The sequence below is a fragment of the Chaetomium fimeti genome (genome assembly GCF_033439085.1).
Source record: "Chaetomium fimeti strain CBS 168.71 chromosome Unknown B0H64scaffold_3, whole genome shotgun sequence".
In the NCBI taxonomy this organism is placed as follows: Eukaryota; Fungi; Ascomycota; class Sordariomycetes; order Sordariales; family Chaetomiaceae; genus Chaetomium; species Chaetomium fimeti.
This window is the reverse complement of record NW_026944331.1, coordinates 3,403,381-3,419,391: the sequence shown is the minus strand read 5'-3', so window position 1 is coordinate 3,419,391 and position 16,011 is coordinate 3,403,381. Positions and strand designations below refer to the sequence as shown.

The 16,011-nt window shown below is 58.3% G+C and overlaps 6 protein-coding genes across 6 annotated transcripts; 5 read left to right on the top strand and 1 right to left on the bottom strand.

The window, feature by feature from the left end:
* Nucleotides 1-368: 368 nt before the first annotated feature.
* Nucleotides 369-4,810, top strand: B0H64DRAFT_130284 (uncharacterized protein). The gene is made up of 3 exons (XM_062798109.1): nucleotides 369-1,281; nucleotides 1,339-3,333; nucleotides 3,398-4,810. The coding sequence occupies exons 1-3, from the start codon at nucleotides 624-626 to the stop codon at nucleotides 4,555-4,557; spliced, it is 3,813 nt and encodes a 1,270-aa protein (XP_062661226.1). The 5' UTR covers nucleotides 369-623; the 3' UTR covers nucleotides 4,558-4,810.
* A 1,866-nt stretch (nucleotides 4,811-6,676) lies between these two features.
* On the top strand, nucleotides 6,677-8,336 carry B0H64DRAFT_130264 (uncharacterized protein). The gene is made up of 2 exons (XM_062798108.1): nucleotides 6,677-6,769; nucleotides 6,992-8,336. The coding sequence occupies exon 2, from the start codon at nucleotides 7,026-7,028 to the stop codon at nucleotides 8,181-8,183; it is 1,158 nt and encodes a 385-aa protein (XP_062661225.1). The 5' UTR covers nucleotides 6,677-6,769; nucleotides 6,992-7,025; the 3' UTR covers nucleotides 8,184-8,336.
* Nucleotides 8,337-9,088: 752 nt separating this feature from the next.
* B0H64DRAFT_392862 (T-complex protein 1) lies at nucleotides 9,089-11,603 on the top strand. The gene is made up of 6 exons (XM_062803593.1): nucleotides 9,089-9,295; nucleotides 9,363-9,429; nucleotides 9,503-9,711; nucleotides 9,766-10,356; nucleotides 10,409-11,046; nucleotides 11,112-11,603. The coding sequence occupies exons 1-6, from the start codon at nucleotides 9,271-9,273 to the stop codon at nucleotides 11,202-11,204; spliced, it is 1,623 nt and encodes a 540-aa protein (XP_062661224.1). The 5' UTR covers nucleotides 9,089-9,270; the 3' UTR covers nucleotides 11,205-11,603.
* B0H64DRAFT_473779 (uncharacterized protein) lies at nucleotides 11,323-12,169 on the bottom strand (the record flags this gene model as incomplete). The annotated part of the gene is made up of 1 exon (XM_062808012.1): nucleotides 11,323-12,169. The coding sequence occupies exon 1, from the start codon at nucleotides 12,025-12,027 to the stop codon at nucleotides 11,323-11,325; it is 705 nt and encodes a 234-aa protein (XP_062661223.1). The 5' UTR covers nucleotides 12,028-12,169.
* An 888-nt stretch (nucleotides 12,170-13,057) lies between these two features.
* On the top strand, nucleotides 13,058-15,315 carry B0H64DRAFT_473778 (histidine phosphatase superfamily). Its single transcript, XM_062808011.1, has 3 exons — nucleotides 13,058-13,373; nucleotides 13,437-13,892; nucleotides 13,958-15,315. The coding sequence occupies exons 1-3, from the start codon at nucleotides 13,319-13,321 to the stop codon at nucleotides 15,286-15,288; spliced, it is 1,842 nt and encodes a 613-aa protein (XP_062661222.1). The 5' UTR covers nucleotides 13,058-13,318; the 3' UTR covers nucleotides 15,289-15,315.
* On the top strand, nucleotides 15,316-16,011 carry B0H64DRAFT_392858 (uncharacterized protein). The gene has a single exon (XM_062803592.1). It carries the CDS (start codon nucleotides 15,348-15,350, stop codon nucleotides 15,741-15,743), a length of 396 nt encoding a protein of 131 aa, XP_062661221.1. The 5' UTR covers nucleotides 15,316-15,347; the 3' UTR covers nucleotides 15,744-16,011.

The following is a 16,011-nucleotide window of genomic DNA, read 5'->3' as shown; positions in this document are numbered from 1 at the left end:
TTGGGTTTTGTTCCTGCATATCGGAGAGCATGAACTGTCATGGTTTCAGGTGCTTTATGTTTCATTGTTTGAGATTTTGAGTTTGGCATTCGGATCCGCCCTCGTTTGTTAGGTGATCGGGTCCCCAGGATTTGCTTGGAAGATCGCCCCGAGTTTCGCCAACTCACTCCTAAGTTACCTCAACTTTCAGCCGCTTGCTGACCTCCCGGTCTTCAACCCTTTGTTGACCTACTTTGTTGCGAGACTTCTTCTGCCTTTTTTTCCCGGGCCCGACGGAGACGGCGTTGGGGATTTTGGCCCGTTTCTTTTTTTCCTTCCCGTTCCGTCTTTGACGTCAACTCCGACGTCAACATCTGCACCCAAGGCTCCCTCAACCCCTGCTAGGTTACAGAGTCCCTTCTTGGCCAAGGGGCTGGGTCTGGGCTTGGGGGCCGCCGTCGTGTGTGTTTGTTCAGCTTGAGCTGTATTATCCTCTCGACGCTTCTCTTCTGCTACTTGCACTTTGAGCACTTTGAAAGAAACCGTTTTTATGAGTTTCGAGCCGTCAATTCGGAACTGTCTGGACTGGAACGACTGCCGCATTCCATTCGGCAGACCTCACCCCCGGAACCGAGGGGTCTTGGATGAAAGACCACGCCATCTCCACATTCCAGACAACGGAACAACGGGACAACGGGAGCATCATCGTCATGCCTCCGTGGCCTGGGGGAGGCGGCTCGCACCGCCCGGCGGAACCCACACCCACACCCACGCCGGGCCGAGATCAGCACTTGACGCCTCATTATGGACGTGATAGGCCCACCGTCGGGCGTTACAGAAGCGCCTCCCGGGTCTCGGAAATCGATGCCTGGGATAACATGCAGAACCACCAACTGCAAAACGACTCTAGCTCAGACGAGGATCTCAACCCGCGGCCCCGCCATACCCGCTCCGTGAGCCATCCGTTTCCCTCGCTGTTCTCCAGCAAGAAGAAGAGATCCACTCCCGTGCCTCACCCCGACGACTCCGGATCCGATTCCATGGGCGAGGGGCCCAGCTTGAAGGGGAACCCTCCTCCCGTGCGCGGGCATCGGAATGGTTCTTCTTCGGTGGGGAGCAGGGACTTTGCCACGGGTCGCTGCATGACGTGCGGATCGTTGGTGCGTTGGCCCAGGGAGCTGCAGATGTTTCGGTGCACCATCTGCCTGACTATCAACGATGTATCACCCGTGGACCGTGATGCTAGGAGGGAGGATGCCCAAGAGATGGCCGTGATGTTTGAGGAGCAGCCAGCACCGAGAAGTACGAAGCCCGCTCAAGCGCCTGGTCTTGTTTGTCAAGGGCTGACCTGTGATGCAGACAAAACAATTTCTCGCAGATACACCAAGGTTTTAATCGACCAGTGCCTCCGTGATTTTCTAACCTCGACCTTGAAGAAACAGACTGGCAGCACCACCTCTAATAAAGAGTCTCCGGTCACAGCATCGTTTCTCTCACCAAACGATACTAGGGTGCCCGCGCCGTCAACCGCGGCTCCTCCGTCCCTGCGACCCAAGACTTCGCTGAATTTTGAGCCACGGTTAACCCTCGGTCCACCCAAAAGTCCGGCTCTGCACCGCCGTGCCCCTAGCTGGGCCGGTTCTGCATCGAGAATGTATTCTACGTCTCCAGAGAAACGGTCTCCACTTCATAACCAAATGCCACAAAGGCCTGGGGGGCGCCCGCGTCATCCGCCGCCGAGTCCGGGAGAGGACGTGAAGAGGGTATTCAAGCCGCTCGAAGACTATATCCTCCAATGCTTCACTACGTTTCAGTGTCTAAACACATCCTTCTTGGTACCCCGACCCCAACCTCATGGCAGCCACGGGACCGAAACTAGGTCCCGTCGCCCGTCCGAACACACTGGCGTTCGTCGGGAAAGCCGGAGCACCAGTTACCCCGTCCCCGACCTAGACCCCAAGCTTTTGCTTCTGGGTAATTTTGCCGAGAACGGCACGTGGTGGACGGGGCACGAGGATGCCCTCCCATCGAGAACACCTTCCGGCAGGATTCAAAATGGCCACTCCATCGTGAGCTCGAGGAATCCGTATATAGACTGGGCGGCGTTGGAGGAGTGGTACAAGAACGCCATCGAACCGGCGCGGGGTTGGTCGGCCGTCTATGAGAGCCTGGTGGCCGAAGACCCCGCCCTTGCCGTATCCCCTGCCGCGCTGCAGGACATCGAGGCTCAGGTTCTTGCCGGGCAGGAAAATGTCCAAAGGGCGCTTCTGAAAGCCTCCGAGACCATCCTCAGACGCCCCGGGCGGCCCCTCACCGTACCTCGAGACCTCCGGTTTCTGCTCATCATCACCGCCAACCCCCTTTTACACGCCTCATACAAGCCGTATGCTGGGATATATCAGTCCACAAACACCGTACCCACACCGAGCGGCGCCTCTTTTCGTGGTTCTGGGCCTGCGTCGGGCCGACATTCAGTCATCATCAAACGGATTGTGGGACTCATGTCCAACACACCCGTCGAGTGCCACAACCATCTCGTGGCCTGGTTCGCCCGATATTCCGAGCAGTCGTTTGTGCAAACAAAAGACCTGGTCTCCGGCTTCCTCGCCTACCGTTTGATCCGGCAGAACGAGAAAAAATACGAGAGCCAGGTCGACTACATGGGCGGCCTGATCCCCAACATGGGGCCCAGCCATTCTCCCGCCGCCCTACACGCCGCGCTGGGGCACTCGCAGCGAGCCAAGAAGCAACAGGAGAAGAATAAACAGGTGGTCTACCAGGAGGACTGGCAGATCAAAGCGGCCGCGCAAGTCCTCGGCTTCTTATTCGCCGCCAACAACATGGGCCACGCCCACCGCGGGCTGGCCAACCGCCCCGACAGCCCCGGCAACAGGCAGCGCGAGCTTGTGCAGGCGCCGGGCCAGATCCTCGCCACGAGCGATTTCTACATGACGCTGCTCGACGACGCGGACCTGGTGGGCGAGTTCGAGGCGTGGGAGCGGAGACAGGGCAAATTCTCCTTCTGCCAGCACCCCTTCCTCCTGAGCATCGGGGCCAAGATCCAGATCCTGGAGCACGACGCCAGGCGGCAGATGTCGAATAAGGCGCGGGATGCCTTCTTTGACAGTATCCTGACCAACCGGGTGGTGCAGCAGTTTCTGGTCTTGAACATCCGCCGGGAGTGTCTGGTGGATGACAGCTTGAAGGCCGTCAGCGAGGTGATTGGGAGCGGAGGGGAGGATGTCAAGAAGAAGCTCAAGATCATCTTCAAGGGCGAAGAGGGCGTCGATGCCGGGGGGTTACGGAAGGAGTGGTTTCTGCTGCTCGTGCGGGAGTTGTTCAACCCCGACCACGGTACGTCCCGTCTCTCAACCCACCTACAGACCAGTCGGTCAGGTTCACTAACTTACCTGTGCAGGCATGTTCCTCTACGACGAAGACTCGCACTACTGCTACTTCAACCCCAACTCGCTCGAACCCTCGGAGCAATTCTTCCTCGTCGGCGTCGTCCTCGGCCTCGCCATCTACAACACCACCATCCTCGACGTCGCCCTCCCCCCCTTCGCCTTCCGCAAACTCCTCGCCGCCGCCCCGCTTCCCCCCTCCCCATCCCCCACCACCACCACCCACCAACACCAACACCAACAACACCAACCCCAACCCCAGTCCCATCCCCAACAACAACAACCTCCCCACCAACCCCGCCAACCCCTCCCCCCAACCCTCGACGACCTCGCCGAATACCGCCCCTCCCTCGCGCGCGGCCTGCGCCAGCTGCTCGACTACCCAGGCGACGACGTCGAAACAGTCTTCGGACTCGTATTCGCCATCGACGGCACGCGCTACGGCGCCGTCGACACCACCCCGCTGTGCCCCGGGGGCGAGCGCCGCGCCGTGACCAGCGCTAACCGGCGCGAGTATGTGGATGCTTATGTGCGGCATGTGCTGGAGGGGGCGGTGAAGAGGCAGTTTGAGCCGTTTAAGAGGGGGTTTTGGACGGTTTGTGGTGGTGGGAACTCTGCTGGGGGAGGGGGTGTGGGTGGGAGTGGGACTGGGAGTGGTGGTGGTGGGGGGGCGTTGTCGCTTTTCAGGGCGGAGGAGATTGAATTGCTGGTGCGTGGTTCCGCGGGGGTGTCGGATGACGCGCCGCTGGATGTGGATGCGCTGCGCGCGGTTGCGCAGTATGATGGCTGGCGACAACAACGGGGGTCCGGCGGACGGACAACGACCAACGGAAACGGCGGGGAGGAGGACGCGGAGGAGCGGGCGCAGGAAGAGCAACAACAAGCGGCGGAGCAGGAAGACACGGTCCGCTGGTTCTGGGAGGCCTTCGCGGGCGCGGAGCCCCGCGACCAGCGGCGGCTGCTGGCGTTTGTCACGGGCAGCGACCGGCTCCCCGCGCTCGGGGCGGCGTCGCTCGCCATCCGTGTGGCTTGCCTCGGCGACGAGTGTGGTCGCTTCCCTACCGCCCGCACCTGCTTCAACTCGGTCGGTTTGTGGCGCGCGACGGACCGGGATCGGTTTGTGGATGTGCTGTGGAGGGCGGTGTGGGAGAGTGAGGGGTTTGGGTTGAAGTAGGTGAAAGGGGGAGGGAGAGGCTTGGGTGACGGGGTAATGTAAGGGGGGAAGATAGGTAAGGGGAAGGTAAATGTCGGTGTATATGTGGCATGTAAAGAACTACTTGAGCCATATGGTGTGCTTGCTCTTCTCGACAGGTTGGAGGAAAGGGTGTCATGGCGTAGATAGATGTTGTGAGATTAGGTAGAATTGGTATGTTTAGAGGTCAATATCATTGGAATGCCAACCCATCTATTGCATTATAAGTAACCTCAACAAATCCGGTTGTATACTTGTACAGACGAATGCCAGAGATTGTGATGATAATATAGATTCGTCGTTACTCTATCCTGTCCTGGTTCAGCGTGGTCATTTAACTGGGGTTAGGGTTAAATGGCGGCCTCGAGAATGTTGTCGTTTAAAAGCACATTTGGTTGCTGACGCGGCCGATGCCGACAAGAATAGTCGGGTGTTCGTGGCGACTCACCATTCTATCTATGTATATTGCTTTGCAGATGATACAGATAGCTGCAAATACCTATCCAACGGTTGTCCAGCCGCAATGTCGTGTAATAATGCTTTAACCTCTGGATTCCTCTCGACAGTCTGTCCTTGCGTTGCGAGCTGAACGGCATTGTATTTTCTCAACTCTTGAGCGAACCAAGATCATGCGCTCTGCTCCTTGCCAAGACGGGGCACAGCCTGCTTGAGGAGTGGCCGTTGCCGAATCGTTGATCAAGCTGGGGGCCTCCACTCGGTTGTGCGCTCAACACGAGGTTTTGGCACTCTGTGAACTTCCCCCATTGGAGCGAAAGAAGAGCGGGAAAGTTCGAAAGGGTTTCCAAGTTTTCAACGGCCAGACCCCATTGAACAAGCAATCCTTGCCGGTTGGCTCGCTGCCCCGCACTTGAGGATCCGGGCGGGTGGTGACTTGCAATTGATCGGACAAGCGATTGCAAGACACTGAGATGGGGGACTGCAAGTCATTACTCAGGCAGTTAACTAACAAGGTCGGCAAAATAATTGTGGGAGACATCGACGAGAGGTCACTCACTGCATGTTGAATCGGCAGGTTACTCAGCGCCATTGCCCGGGTGGGACTTGCTTTTTCAGACTCTGATACTGTGTACACAGGAGGGACCGAAGTCCACCTTCAAAATCTGGTGGTAACCGATCGTCCCGAGCTGACACAGACCCTGAACCATGCATTCCTCAGGTTTTGTTTGAGTCCACCAAACGGGCGAAGTCTACCCATTTCAAACAGATCAAAGCCGACTTTGTGGCCAGGTCCGGCTTTGATCAAGCCTTCTTGTCAAGGCCCTCGCTCTTGTCCCCTCCCTCTTGCAATGGCACGAACGGGTTGCGGATAGAATTCCACCGTTTTTCTAATCTCGTGGAGATCCAGCCCCACCAAACCTAGCCGAATTAGCGCAGGAACAAACGGTTCCAGCTCGCCTCGTCCGAACCACTGATTCTCGACGTTTGTCCAAACGACGACGAGACCAAGGTAAAACTTGCTTCTGCCCTGGGCAGCAATTGGGCGATCAGCCGCCTCGACATAAGCGCAAGGCCGTACTGTGTAGAAAAACCCGACCATCGTGCACGTCCGCCACAAGCAACGTATCTTTCGGGACGGTCTCCCATCGCGACGTGGGACAATTGGCGCGTGGTCACGGCCTGCGGGTCTTCGTACCGCTCTCGCCGCTTCGCCGGATTGGGTGTTGCAGGCCGCACTGCCCACGACAGAACCCCTGCAGCTGCCAGATGCCCACCTGCTGCATGTCCAAGCGTACCCTGCATCTCGGCGGAAATAGAAAGCTGCCCTCAATTTCCTGCAATTTCGCACTGTCAGCTCAGCGTCCTCTTCCCTCCTCCCGCTCACGACCTCGTTTTCCATTCCTTCCAGTTCCCCAGGTTGTTTTGACGACACGAGACGACATCGTCGAACGTCCATCCCAAGCGCCGGTTTTGCGTTTTCTTCGCCGCGCGCCTGTTTTCGCTTCCAGCGCCTAGGGCTACTAGTCCCGTCGCGCCGACACCCAACTGCAGAGATCAGACGCCAAGTGGCCCCGTCGACGCCCAGGCGTCGCGCTCCGAGCCAATCCATTCGGTCTCACTGCTTTGCTTCTCAAACGACCCCTTTCTGCGCCATATCCAAACCTCGCCGTCGCTTGAGTATTTGCGCCCGTGCTGTCAGTTTCGCCGTCATCGTTGGCCTCGCCGTTACCTGAAGGTTAGTAGTTTGTCGCGACTTGTCTCTCTTTGAAGCAGCCCGTAGCTGCACGAGGGCATTCTATTAGCGCTGCAGCTTGGAGCGGGTTGACCCGCACCGTCGTGAGAGGCGCAATTCAATGAATGACCTTCCCCCTCCTGCCCTGATTCACTTGACAAATTGTAACGCATCCGATCGTGTCATGTCGCGCAAATTCATGACTAACATGCCAATTCCATACAGAAACTTTCCACGCCTTAGGCGCCAATTCTTTTCCATGTCGAACGACACAACCGCGGGCGAGGACGTGCCGACGTCGACGCCGTCGGCGCCGGACCCGCCTGAAACTACAAGTGAGGCGCCTCCACCAGAGCCGACACCCTCCTCCTCAGAGGAGCCTCCTCCGCCGCCCCCGACAACGAGCTCGGAGGATCCACCCCCACCGCCAACGACCGAATCGCCTCCTCCTTCATCAACCAGTTCAGATGACCCTCCACCCACATCCAGTAGTTCGAGACCACCACCAGAGAGCTCCTCAACCCCGGATGACGACCCGCCACCGTCAACGAGCACGGCCTACACAACGGTTACCGAGTCCCTCCCTCCAACAATCCAGCCTACCGACTCGACGACAGCGCCCACTTCAACAACGGGTTCCACCATCGATCCCACCGATGAGCCAAGTGGGGGGTTGGACCCCAATGCGAGGACCGCGGTTGCCGTGGTTGTCCCCATCGCAGCTGTTGCTATTCTGCTCCTTCTCGGTATTTTCCTGTGGCGCCGGAGGAAGCAGCGCAAGGACGCTGAGGAGCAGAGACGGAAGGAGGTGGAGGATTACGGCTACAACCCCAACGCCGACCCTACGATACCCGCGGTTGCGGGGGCTGCCTACGAAATGGGGGAGGACAGCCCGTCGGGCTACCGTGGCTGGGGGTCCACCACGCTTGCTGGTTCGACCACAAGGAAAGCGTCGACGACCATGTCGGGCGGTGCCGGCGCTTCTTATTCCGACGCTGCTTCGCCAACCAGAGCCGACGCACGATCTGGCGAGCCGCTCATGGGCGATGTGCCTCCCTCTCCGGAGGGCGAAATTCTGGGCGCCATGGGACCGTCGGCCGCCAATAATCGTGCCGATGTGCGCCGGGGGCCCTCGAACGCCTCGTCGTCGTACAGCGCCGCCGGCCGATCCGACGGCTCCGGCGACGGTCCTATCGGTGTCGCCTACGGAGGCGGTGCGGGCGGTCCGAGCGCCAGCAACCAATACTACGACCAGTATGGCAGCGGAAACCCCTATACGGACAACGGCTACGGCGGCCAACCTGCCGATGCCGGCGGCCAGCCGGTCATCCGTGACGTGACAGCTAGGAGAAACACACGCATCGAGAACTCGGCACATTATCCGCAGCAGACTGCTGGCATCTCGCAAAACTTCTGATCAGCCACAGTCAGGCACGCCATCTTCCCGTCGATACCACCGGTTCGCTTTTGTTAGATGATACCTTTCCGACATCGGACAGCGTTGCTTTTCATTGCTTCTCATACAACCGCTCTTGCCGCAACCATGGCTTGTTTTCTTTTTCTCTTTCGACCATTTCGGCGTTCATGAAGAGGCCATACGGCAACATTTACTAAGACCTAATATCCCGGATCTCAAAAATCTATGGGTCACCGTCGTTCAACTTGAGTTTCATTTTACTTATTCTCGGTACATTTGTGTTTTCTGCATATAAGGGGGTTGCCATGGGGCTACGGGGCCCTGGGGCTTGGGCTGTGGGCGAGCTACGGGATACCGAAAATATCGTAGCTGAGACCCGAGGTCGGTTGGTCAGGGGGCGTGACGGGTTTGGGGGGTTGGTGTCCACGCCAGGAATACCCAGGAAAACAGTGGGAGGGGTCTAGATAAGGCTAGCTGTTAAGTGAGGCCGGGGAACAAGGGGTTGATGGATATGTATCAAGCAAGATATGATGAGATTCGGCACCCACGGTGGAGTGAGTGTCAAGTATTGTACGTGTAGGGCTGGATCTAAGATGAGACTGACCGCTGGTCTTATCCGTCATCTGACATTGTTCGCGTATGCGCTATTCTAGCGACACCTTTTATTATGTTTGAATACTATTTACTGCACCGGAGCCCAAGGTTTCTAGAACAAAATTCATCGAGCATCAACAAGCTCGGAGGATGAATTATGAGTTGTGTACCTATGTCCGTAAGTTGTAAGTTGTTAGTGAGGTTTGTTGTTTGTTCCCCTGAGACGGAAACTCTGTTGATCCGGCTGCCCCGCTTCAGGCCCGGACCAAGCTCATGGAGGTGGGTCCGACTTTCTAAACTTTTCGGGGCATCCCACCTTGAGCAGCGAGCTGCCTGGCCGACAGAGAACCGCAACTTACAAACGCGAACCCATAATTTCGCTGCTTTCCACAACCTTCGCCTCCCCTCTTCACCGTGGTTTGACAATCCCGTCCCATACAGAACCACCACCGATACCAAAAATATTTAAGGCGAATAGCCAAAGACAGGCAAAATGCAGGCCCCTGTCTTGGTGATGAGTACGTCTATGCTTCCCCGCTACTGCCCTCCCCCGCGAGCCCTCTGTTAACCTGAACTCGCTCGCAGACACCCAGAGCGGTGAGAGGCAAACCGGAAGGAAAGCCCAGCTCTCTAACATCGCCGCCGCCAAAACGTATGCTCGCTGCCCCGCCCCACACCGATATCCCAAGAACCCCACATGCTGATATTCCACCCCTCCAAACCAGGGTCGCCGATATCATCCGGTCATGCCTCGGCCCCAAGGCCATGCTCAAGATGCTGCTCGACCCCATGGGCGGCATCGTCCTGACGAACGACGGCCACGCCATCCTCCGCGAGATCGAGGTGTCGCACCCCGCCGCCAAGAGCATGATTGAGTTGAGCCGGACGCAGGACGAGGAGGTGGGCGACGGGACAACAACTGTTATTATCCTAGGTCAGTTGGCTACACGGAGCTTATGGCCATAATTCGCTAACGAGAGCGAAACAGCGGGCGAGATTCTGGCACAGGCACTCCCCCAGCTCGAGCGCAACATCCACCCCGTCATCATCATCTCCGCCTTCAAGCGGGCACTCAAGGACGCACTCGAAATTATCGAAGATATCTCTCTCCCGATTGACATCAACGACGACAAGGCCATGAACCAGCTTATCTCCTCGTCGATCGGTACCAAGTACGTGTCGCGGTGGTCGGAGCTCATGTGCAGCCTGGCGCTCAAGGCGGTGCGCACCGTCACGTGGGAGGTGGGCAACGGCAAGCGCGAGGTCGACATCAAGCGGTATGCGCGCGTCGAGAAGGTTCCCGGCGGTGAGATTGAGGACAGCCGTGTGCTGGATGGCGTCATGCTCAACAAGGACATCACGCACCCCAAGATGCGCCGCAAGATCGAGAACCCACGCATCGTATTGCTCGACTGCTCGCTCGAGTACAAGAAGGGCGAGTCGCAGACAAATATCGAGGTCACCAAGGAAGAGGACTGGAACCGCATCCTCCAGATCGAGGAGGAGCAGGTCAAGGCCATGTGCGAGCACATCCTCGCGCTGAACCCAGATCTCGTCATTACAGAAAAGGGTGTCTCGGGTACGTCTTTCCATGTCCTTTACATCCTAGACACGCTAACACCACCTTTTAGATCTCGCACAACACTACCTCATGAAGGGTAACGTGACCGCCCTGCGGCGGGTACGCAAGACAGACAACAACCGGATAGCGCGGGCGACAGGCGCCACCATCGTCAACCGGGTAGAGGACCTGCAAGAGTCGGACGTGGGCACCGAGTGCGGGCTGTTCGAGATTGAGAAGATCGGTGACGAGTACTTCACTTTCCTAACAAAGTGCAAGTCTCCCAAGGCTTGCACGGTTCTCCTCCGCGGGCCGTCCAAGGACGTGCTCAACGAGATCGAGCGCAACCTGCACGACGCCATGGGGGTCGCGCGCAACGTCATGTTCCACCCCCGCCTGTCGCCTGGCGGCGGTGCCACTGAGATGGCCGTGTCGGTGCGCCTAACTCAGCTGGCCAAGAGCATCGAGGGCGTCCAGCAGTGGCCGTACAAGGCCGTCGCCGAGGCGCTCGAGGTCATCCCGCGGACGCTGATCCAGAACGCGGGCAAGAGCCCCGTCCGGGTGCTGACGGATCTGCGGGCCAAGCACGCCGAGGGCAAGAGCTCGTGGGGTATTAACGGCGACACGGGCGTGCTGGTGGATATGAAGGACTATGGTGTGTGGGAGCCCGAGGCGATCAAGGTGCAGAGCATGAAGACGGCGATTGAGGTATGTTGTGCTCGACAAAAACTTGTATTATTCCATGAACAGTATGCTAACGAATTGTTGCGCAGTCCGCGTGTCTCTTGTTGAGAGTAGACGATATCTGCAGCGCTAAGAAATTGCAACCTGGCGTCGGCACCGGTGGCGGCGGTATCGACGAGTAAAGGTTGTAGGGCTGTTGGTGGTATAAGGCCGGCATAATACCCGTTAGAGGAAAAAGGGCCTTGTAGGTAGACAGAAGGCCGATCAGCCACCTGCTCAAATCGTGTCCCCCATCCCTCCTCAGTCATCGTCGTGAATAACCAGCCCCGGCCCGTCCGCCGCAACAGGGGCTACCTGTTTTTCTCCCGCATCCGCGTCCGTCTTCCCATTTCCATTCTTCTTGCCCCCATCCACAACCCCATCCTTCTTTCCCTCACCCGTCCCTGCCCCAACAGCCCCAGCAGTATTGCTATCACCCCCATCCGCCCCCTTAGAACCACCCTTCCCATTCCCGCTCCCATCCACCCCTTTAGCACCACCATTCTTACCACCACCATTCTTATCCCCACCCCCATTCCCACCACCATTCCCCCCCTTCTTCTTCTTCCTCTCCCTCCTCTCCCGATTCCGCCTCGTCCGCTCCTCGTCCTCCCGCTCCCGCTCCGCCCTGCGCCGCTCAAACTCGCCCACCTCCCGCTCCCGCGCCAGGTCCTCGTCCATCTGCCGCAGCCGCTCGTACTCGCGCCGCCGCGCCGCCTTGTACACGTGGAACTCGCCCGATCCGGCGCCGGCGGACGAGCCTTGGACGTTCGTGACGATTTCAGGTGGGGGGGGGAGGGGTTTGCGGGTGGAGCCGCTGGGAGATGATGATGAGGAGGTGGGGGGTGGTGGGAGGCGGATTTCTTGGGTGGGGTTGGAGAAGAGGGCTGCGAGATGGGTTGCTTGCGAGGCGTGGGGGGATAGCGCGCGGCGGCGCTTTGCTGGGGGGGGGGGCATGTCGGCCATTTTTGTTTTTTGTTTTCTTATTTCGATTTGGAGGGGTTGGTCGGGTTCTGTTGGCTTGGTGTTTTTGAAGTGGGAGGGTTGGCTGTGATGCGGGTGCTTTGGTGTTTCTGCTCGGTCGAGCGGTTGCGTCGAGGACGAGGTTGAGTTGCGACGCGACTGAGCTTGGGGCGAGGTGCAAATTTAAGTGGGTCGGAATGGTTCGAGGGTGCAGCCTTGGCAATGGGCTTGGCGGTTGTGCAGATTTCAGCCACTGCAGCCACAACTAGGGGGTATGTGGCGCAGCAAAGAAAGTACAGTGCATACGAAGTAATACGAAATATCTCCAGCAAGCAAGAAATGGGGAATAATCCGGAGACTCGAGAGATGCACTTGTTGGATAGCCATCAGCGCTTGTGTAGCCGCCGCGGTGCCATCCACACCCAACCGCAGCCAATCCGGATGCTGGGCGCTTGTTTGAGCATCAAGGAAAGTGCAAGCGACCAGGGCAGCGGCAACTGCCGAGGGCAGCCCTGCGCCGCCGTTGGGACTTTGCAGGTCATCTGATTCGTTGGCGGTCAGGCACGGGCAAGGGCAGCTGCACCAACGTCCTGATGCAGGGTGGCACCAGAAGTGGCGTGAACTTCAGGCGACAACCTGGAAGCAGTTGGCAGTGCAAGATCAGTCCATTGCAACACGCAGATGCATCTCCAATTCTCGCCCGTCCTGCAGTGTACTCAATGGATTCCAGGCCACGGCATTTGATTGCACCAACTGCGCCTCTGCCTGTTATCAGACGCTGAGAAGCGCGCGGCCAACATGCAGAAAAAAAGTAAGGCCCTGTAAACTGGTGGGTCCGCGGGGCACTCGATGCCCAACTCGTCCAAGCCCCTCGGCCTGGGCATTGGTAATACCTTTCCCACCGAGACGTTTTGATGGCGAAAGCCCAGGGTACCAGGCTCGTTGTGCTAGGCAGCTGACCCAAGGCTCTGGATGAGTCGATGACTGTTTTTACCAGGGTGAATGGAAGTAATTGCATATCATACCCGCTGCTCGCTGTACATATATCCCACGAGTTCCTAAACACATTTCAAACACGATCAACTCCAAGCTCGCATCTTTTTGACTGTGCCGTTGCCCCGCTATCCCGCTATCGGCTACTTTGAAACAAACTCGAGCTGCCCCGTGTTGCTCCGTACCTCCCTACCTTTGACCTCGGTAGCTGTGTACTGTAGCAGCTGAGCACACGATCACCTACTATAGTTTCGACAACACTCAAATCATCCTCCATCATCTTGGAATCCATTGATTCGTCATGGGTAAACCAAGACTTATCATCCTAGTCCGGCATGCCCAGTCCGAGGGTAACAGTACGTCACATGTCTCGGACCAGAACCAAAAACGCAAGCTTATTTAACCAACTTCTTATCCAGAAAACCGCGACATTCATCAAACCATCCCCGACCATCGGGTCAAGATTACACAGGACGGATGGCAACAAGCATACGAGGCGGGTCGCCGCCTGCGAACGATGCTCCGCGAGGACGATACGCTACATTTCTTCACAAGTCCGTACCGGAGGACGCGAGAGACCACAGAGGGTATTCTGGCGACATTGACCAGCGACGATCCCGAACCGAGCCCCTTCAAGCGTGACAATATCAAGGTGTACGAGGAGCCGCGCCTGCGCGAGCAGGACTTTGGCAACTTCCAACCATGCAGCGCCGAGATGGAGCGCATGTGGCAAGAGCGCGCAGACTACGGCCACTTCTTCTACCGCATCCCCAACGGCGAGAGCGCCGCCGACGCCTATGACCGCGTCAGTGGGTTCAATGAGAGCTTGTGGCGCCAGTTTGGCGAGGACGACTTCGCGAGCGTCTGCGTGTTGGGTGAGTCAACCCTTACTACCTCCCTTTTTCTTAAAAAGTACACAAGCTGACAATGGCCCCTCCAGTCACCCACGGCCTCATGTCCCGCGTCTTCCTCATGAAGTGGTACCACTACAGCGTCGAGCACTTTGAAGATCTGCGCAACGTAAACCACTGCGAGTTCCTCATCATGCGCCGCAACGACGACAGCGGCAAGTACATACTCGAGAACAACCTACGAACGTGGTCCGGGCTGAGGAAGGAGCGCGCGCAGGAGCTGGTTGGGGACAAGGACAAGGGCGTCAAGGAGAACGGGAAAAGTAAGGACGTCTCCACGCTCGCGCGCGCTGCTACGGTTGAGGTCCGACGTCGCTGGGGCGGTTGCCCGAACGGTTGCGATCACGACAAGAGTTTCAAGATCCGCCAGACCCTGGCTGACCTCGTGAAGAGCGACAGTATCATCTCTAACCACGCCGTCGGCCTGGCCGTGAGCGAGGACGGCAGCAGCGGCAGTAACAGCACCGCCGTGCCCAACGGCAACGGCGCCAAAGCCGGCTTGACCTGCGGCATCATCAACCCATCATTCGACGGGACCGCCAACAGCCAGACGCTCGTCAACCGTCGACCAGCCGCAAAACGGTTCCAGTCCCAGACCACCGACGAGGCCAGCGACGCGCCCGAGTTCACCGTAACAGGGCCCCAAATCGACGTGACCAAGGCCCGCGATGAAGTCGTCTCCAGCCCCGACGGCACCCCCTCCTTCATCTCCGTCGAAGATCGCCTCCGCTCCCGGCTCAAGAGCCCCAACCTCCCACCGCGCCCGCTCGAGCTCACCCAACTCCACGTCGGCCGCGACTTCGGCGGCACCTACAGCGGGCACAACAGCGCGGGGAGCGACGACGCCGACTCGGAAGACGACCGCGGCGGCCACCACCGCCGCGCAGCCGCCATCGCCACCCCCTCCCCCTCTTCCACAGCCAGCACCTCCAGCCCCACCACCGCCGCCGGCGCTGCCAACGGCGGCACCAGAACCCAACAACCCGGCCCCACCGGCCTCGGCATCCCCGCGTCGGCCATCCCCCTCCACCACCGGCCCCCCAAACACTTCCACCCTCACCACCACCACCACCACCAGAGGGAGAGGGAGCAGTCCCGCATGGGCCGCGGCACGCGCGCCAACCGCCTGGGCGACCACCACAGCAGCGACGGGGAGCACGAGGCCGACTGCGAGCATGAGCACGAGCATGAGCATGAGCATGGGAATGAGCATGGGAATGGCGCCGCCGTCGCAGGGGGGGGAGGGGGAGGGCATGAGGAGAGCGGGTCGGAGCTGACGCGCGAGTTGGCGGATGAGGCGGATGAGGTGCTCGCGAGGGAGGAGCGCGAGGATCGGAGTATTATGGGCAGTGTTTACTGACTGGGTGGGTAGCCTGCCAGGCTACGGGGTGGGGTGGGGTGGGTGTCTTTTGTTTGTTGATGGGCGTAATGATGTCTGCTGTTGTTTGTTGTTGTGTGGGTTGGGGTTTTTTTGGAGTTGGAGTTGGAGCAAGCAAGCGAGGTTTCGGGGGATTTTGGGTTGTTTGTTTTGTTGGTATGGGAAAAACAAAAGAGAAAAGATTGGCTGGCGGGAGGGAGGGCGGTCTGCCTGTCTTCTGGAGGGCACTTCCCATGTATGGTTTCTTTCTATCTTGTGGGAGCCAACCCGTTAGGATGGTCGGGCGTATAGCGGGGATCTTCTGTCTCTGCATGCTTGGCTGGTTGCCCGAGCTGATGATGGAGATGGAGATATGTTGCAAGAGGACGAGGAGGATATACCACACTCAGATTGTTTTTGCGGTGAATATACACAGAATATTAAGAAGGATGGCTTGACGAAGCTGTGAGCGGAGTTTGAGAAAGTGACTCCGAGGCAGTGAAACAGGGTCAGGATGCCGACCGAGTGACCAACGGCGGCAGACAGAGAGATGGTCTTCCACATCGTGAGCGCTGTGCATGGCGGAGTATTATCTTGTACCTTTCTTCTGCGGAGTTGGATTCACTTAGGTGGGGTAAGTAGCAGCAATGTGAGCCTTAGAGAATGGAAGTTGAGTAGTTGACTGGGGATTTCCCGAAGGTTGGGATTAAGGGAGGTATCAAACAT

Coding starts and splice junctions, on each gene's coding strand:
- B0H64DRAFT_130284 (XM_062798109.1), top strand. CDS start 624: ATGAAAGACCACGCCATCTCCACATTCCAGACAACGGAACAACGGGAC. Junction 1,282..1,338: donor GGAGCAGCCAGCACCGAGAA/GTACGAAGCCCG, acceptor CCTGTGATGCAG/ACAAAACAATTTCTCGCAGA. Junction 3,334..3,397: donor GTTGTTCAACCCCGACCACG/GTACGTCCCGTC, acceptor TTACCTGTGCAG/GCATGTTCCTCTACGACGAA.
- B0H64DRAFT_130264 (XM_062798108.1), top strand. CDS start 7,026: ATGTCGAACGACACAACCGCGGGCGAGGACGTGCCGACGTCGACGCCG.
- B0H64DRAFT_392862 (XM_062803593.1), top strand. CDS start 9,271: ATGCAGGCCCCTGTCTTGGTGATGA. Junction 9,296..9,362: donor GGCCCCTGTCTTGGTGATGA/GTACGTCTATGC, acceptor ACTCGCTCGCAG/ACACCCAGAGCGGTGAGAGG. Junction 9,712..9,765: donor AACAACTGTTATTATCCTAG/GTCAGTTGGCTA, acceptor AGAGCGAAACAG/CGGGCGAGATTCTGGCACAG.
- B0H64DRAFT_473778 (XM_062808011.1), top strand. CDS start 13,319: ATGGGTAAACCAAGACTTATCATCCTAGTCCGGCATGCCCAGTCCGAG. Junction 13,374..13,436: donor TGCCCAGTCCGAGGGTAACA/GTACGTCACATG, acceptor CTTCTTATCCAG/AAAACCGCGACATTCATCAA. Junction 13,893..13,957: donor CGCGAGCGTCTGCGTGTTGG/GTGAGTCAACCC, acceptor TGGCCCCTCCAG/TCACCCACGGCCTCATGTCC.
- B0H64DRAFT_392858 (XM_062803592.1), top strand. CDS start 15,348: ATGGGCGTAATGATGTCTGCTGTTGTTTGTTGTTGTGTGGGTTGGGGT.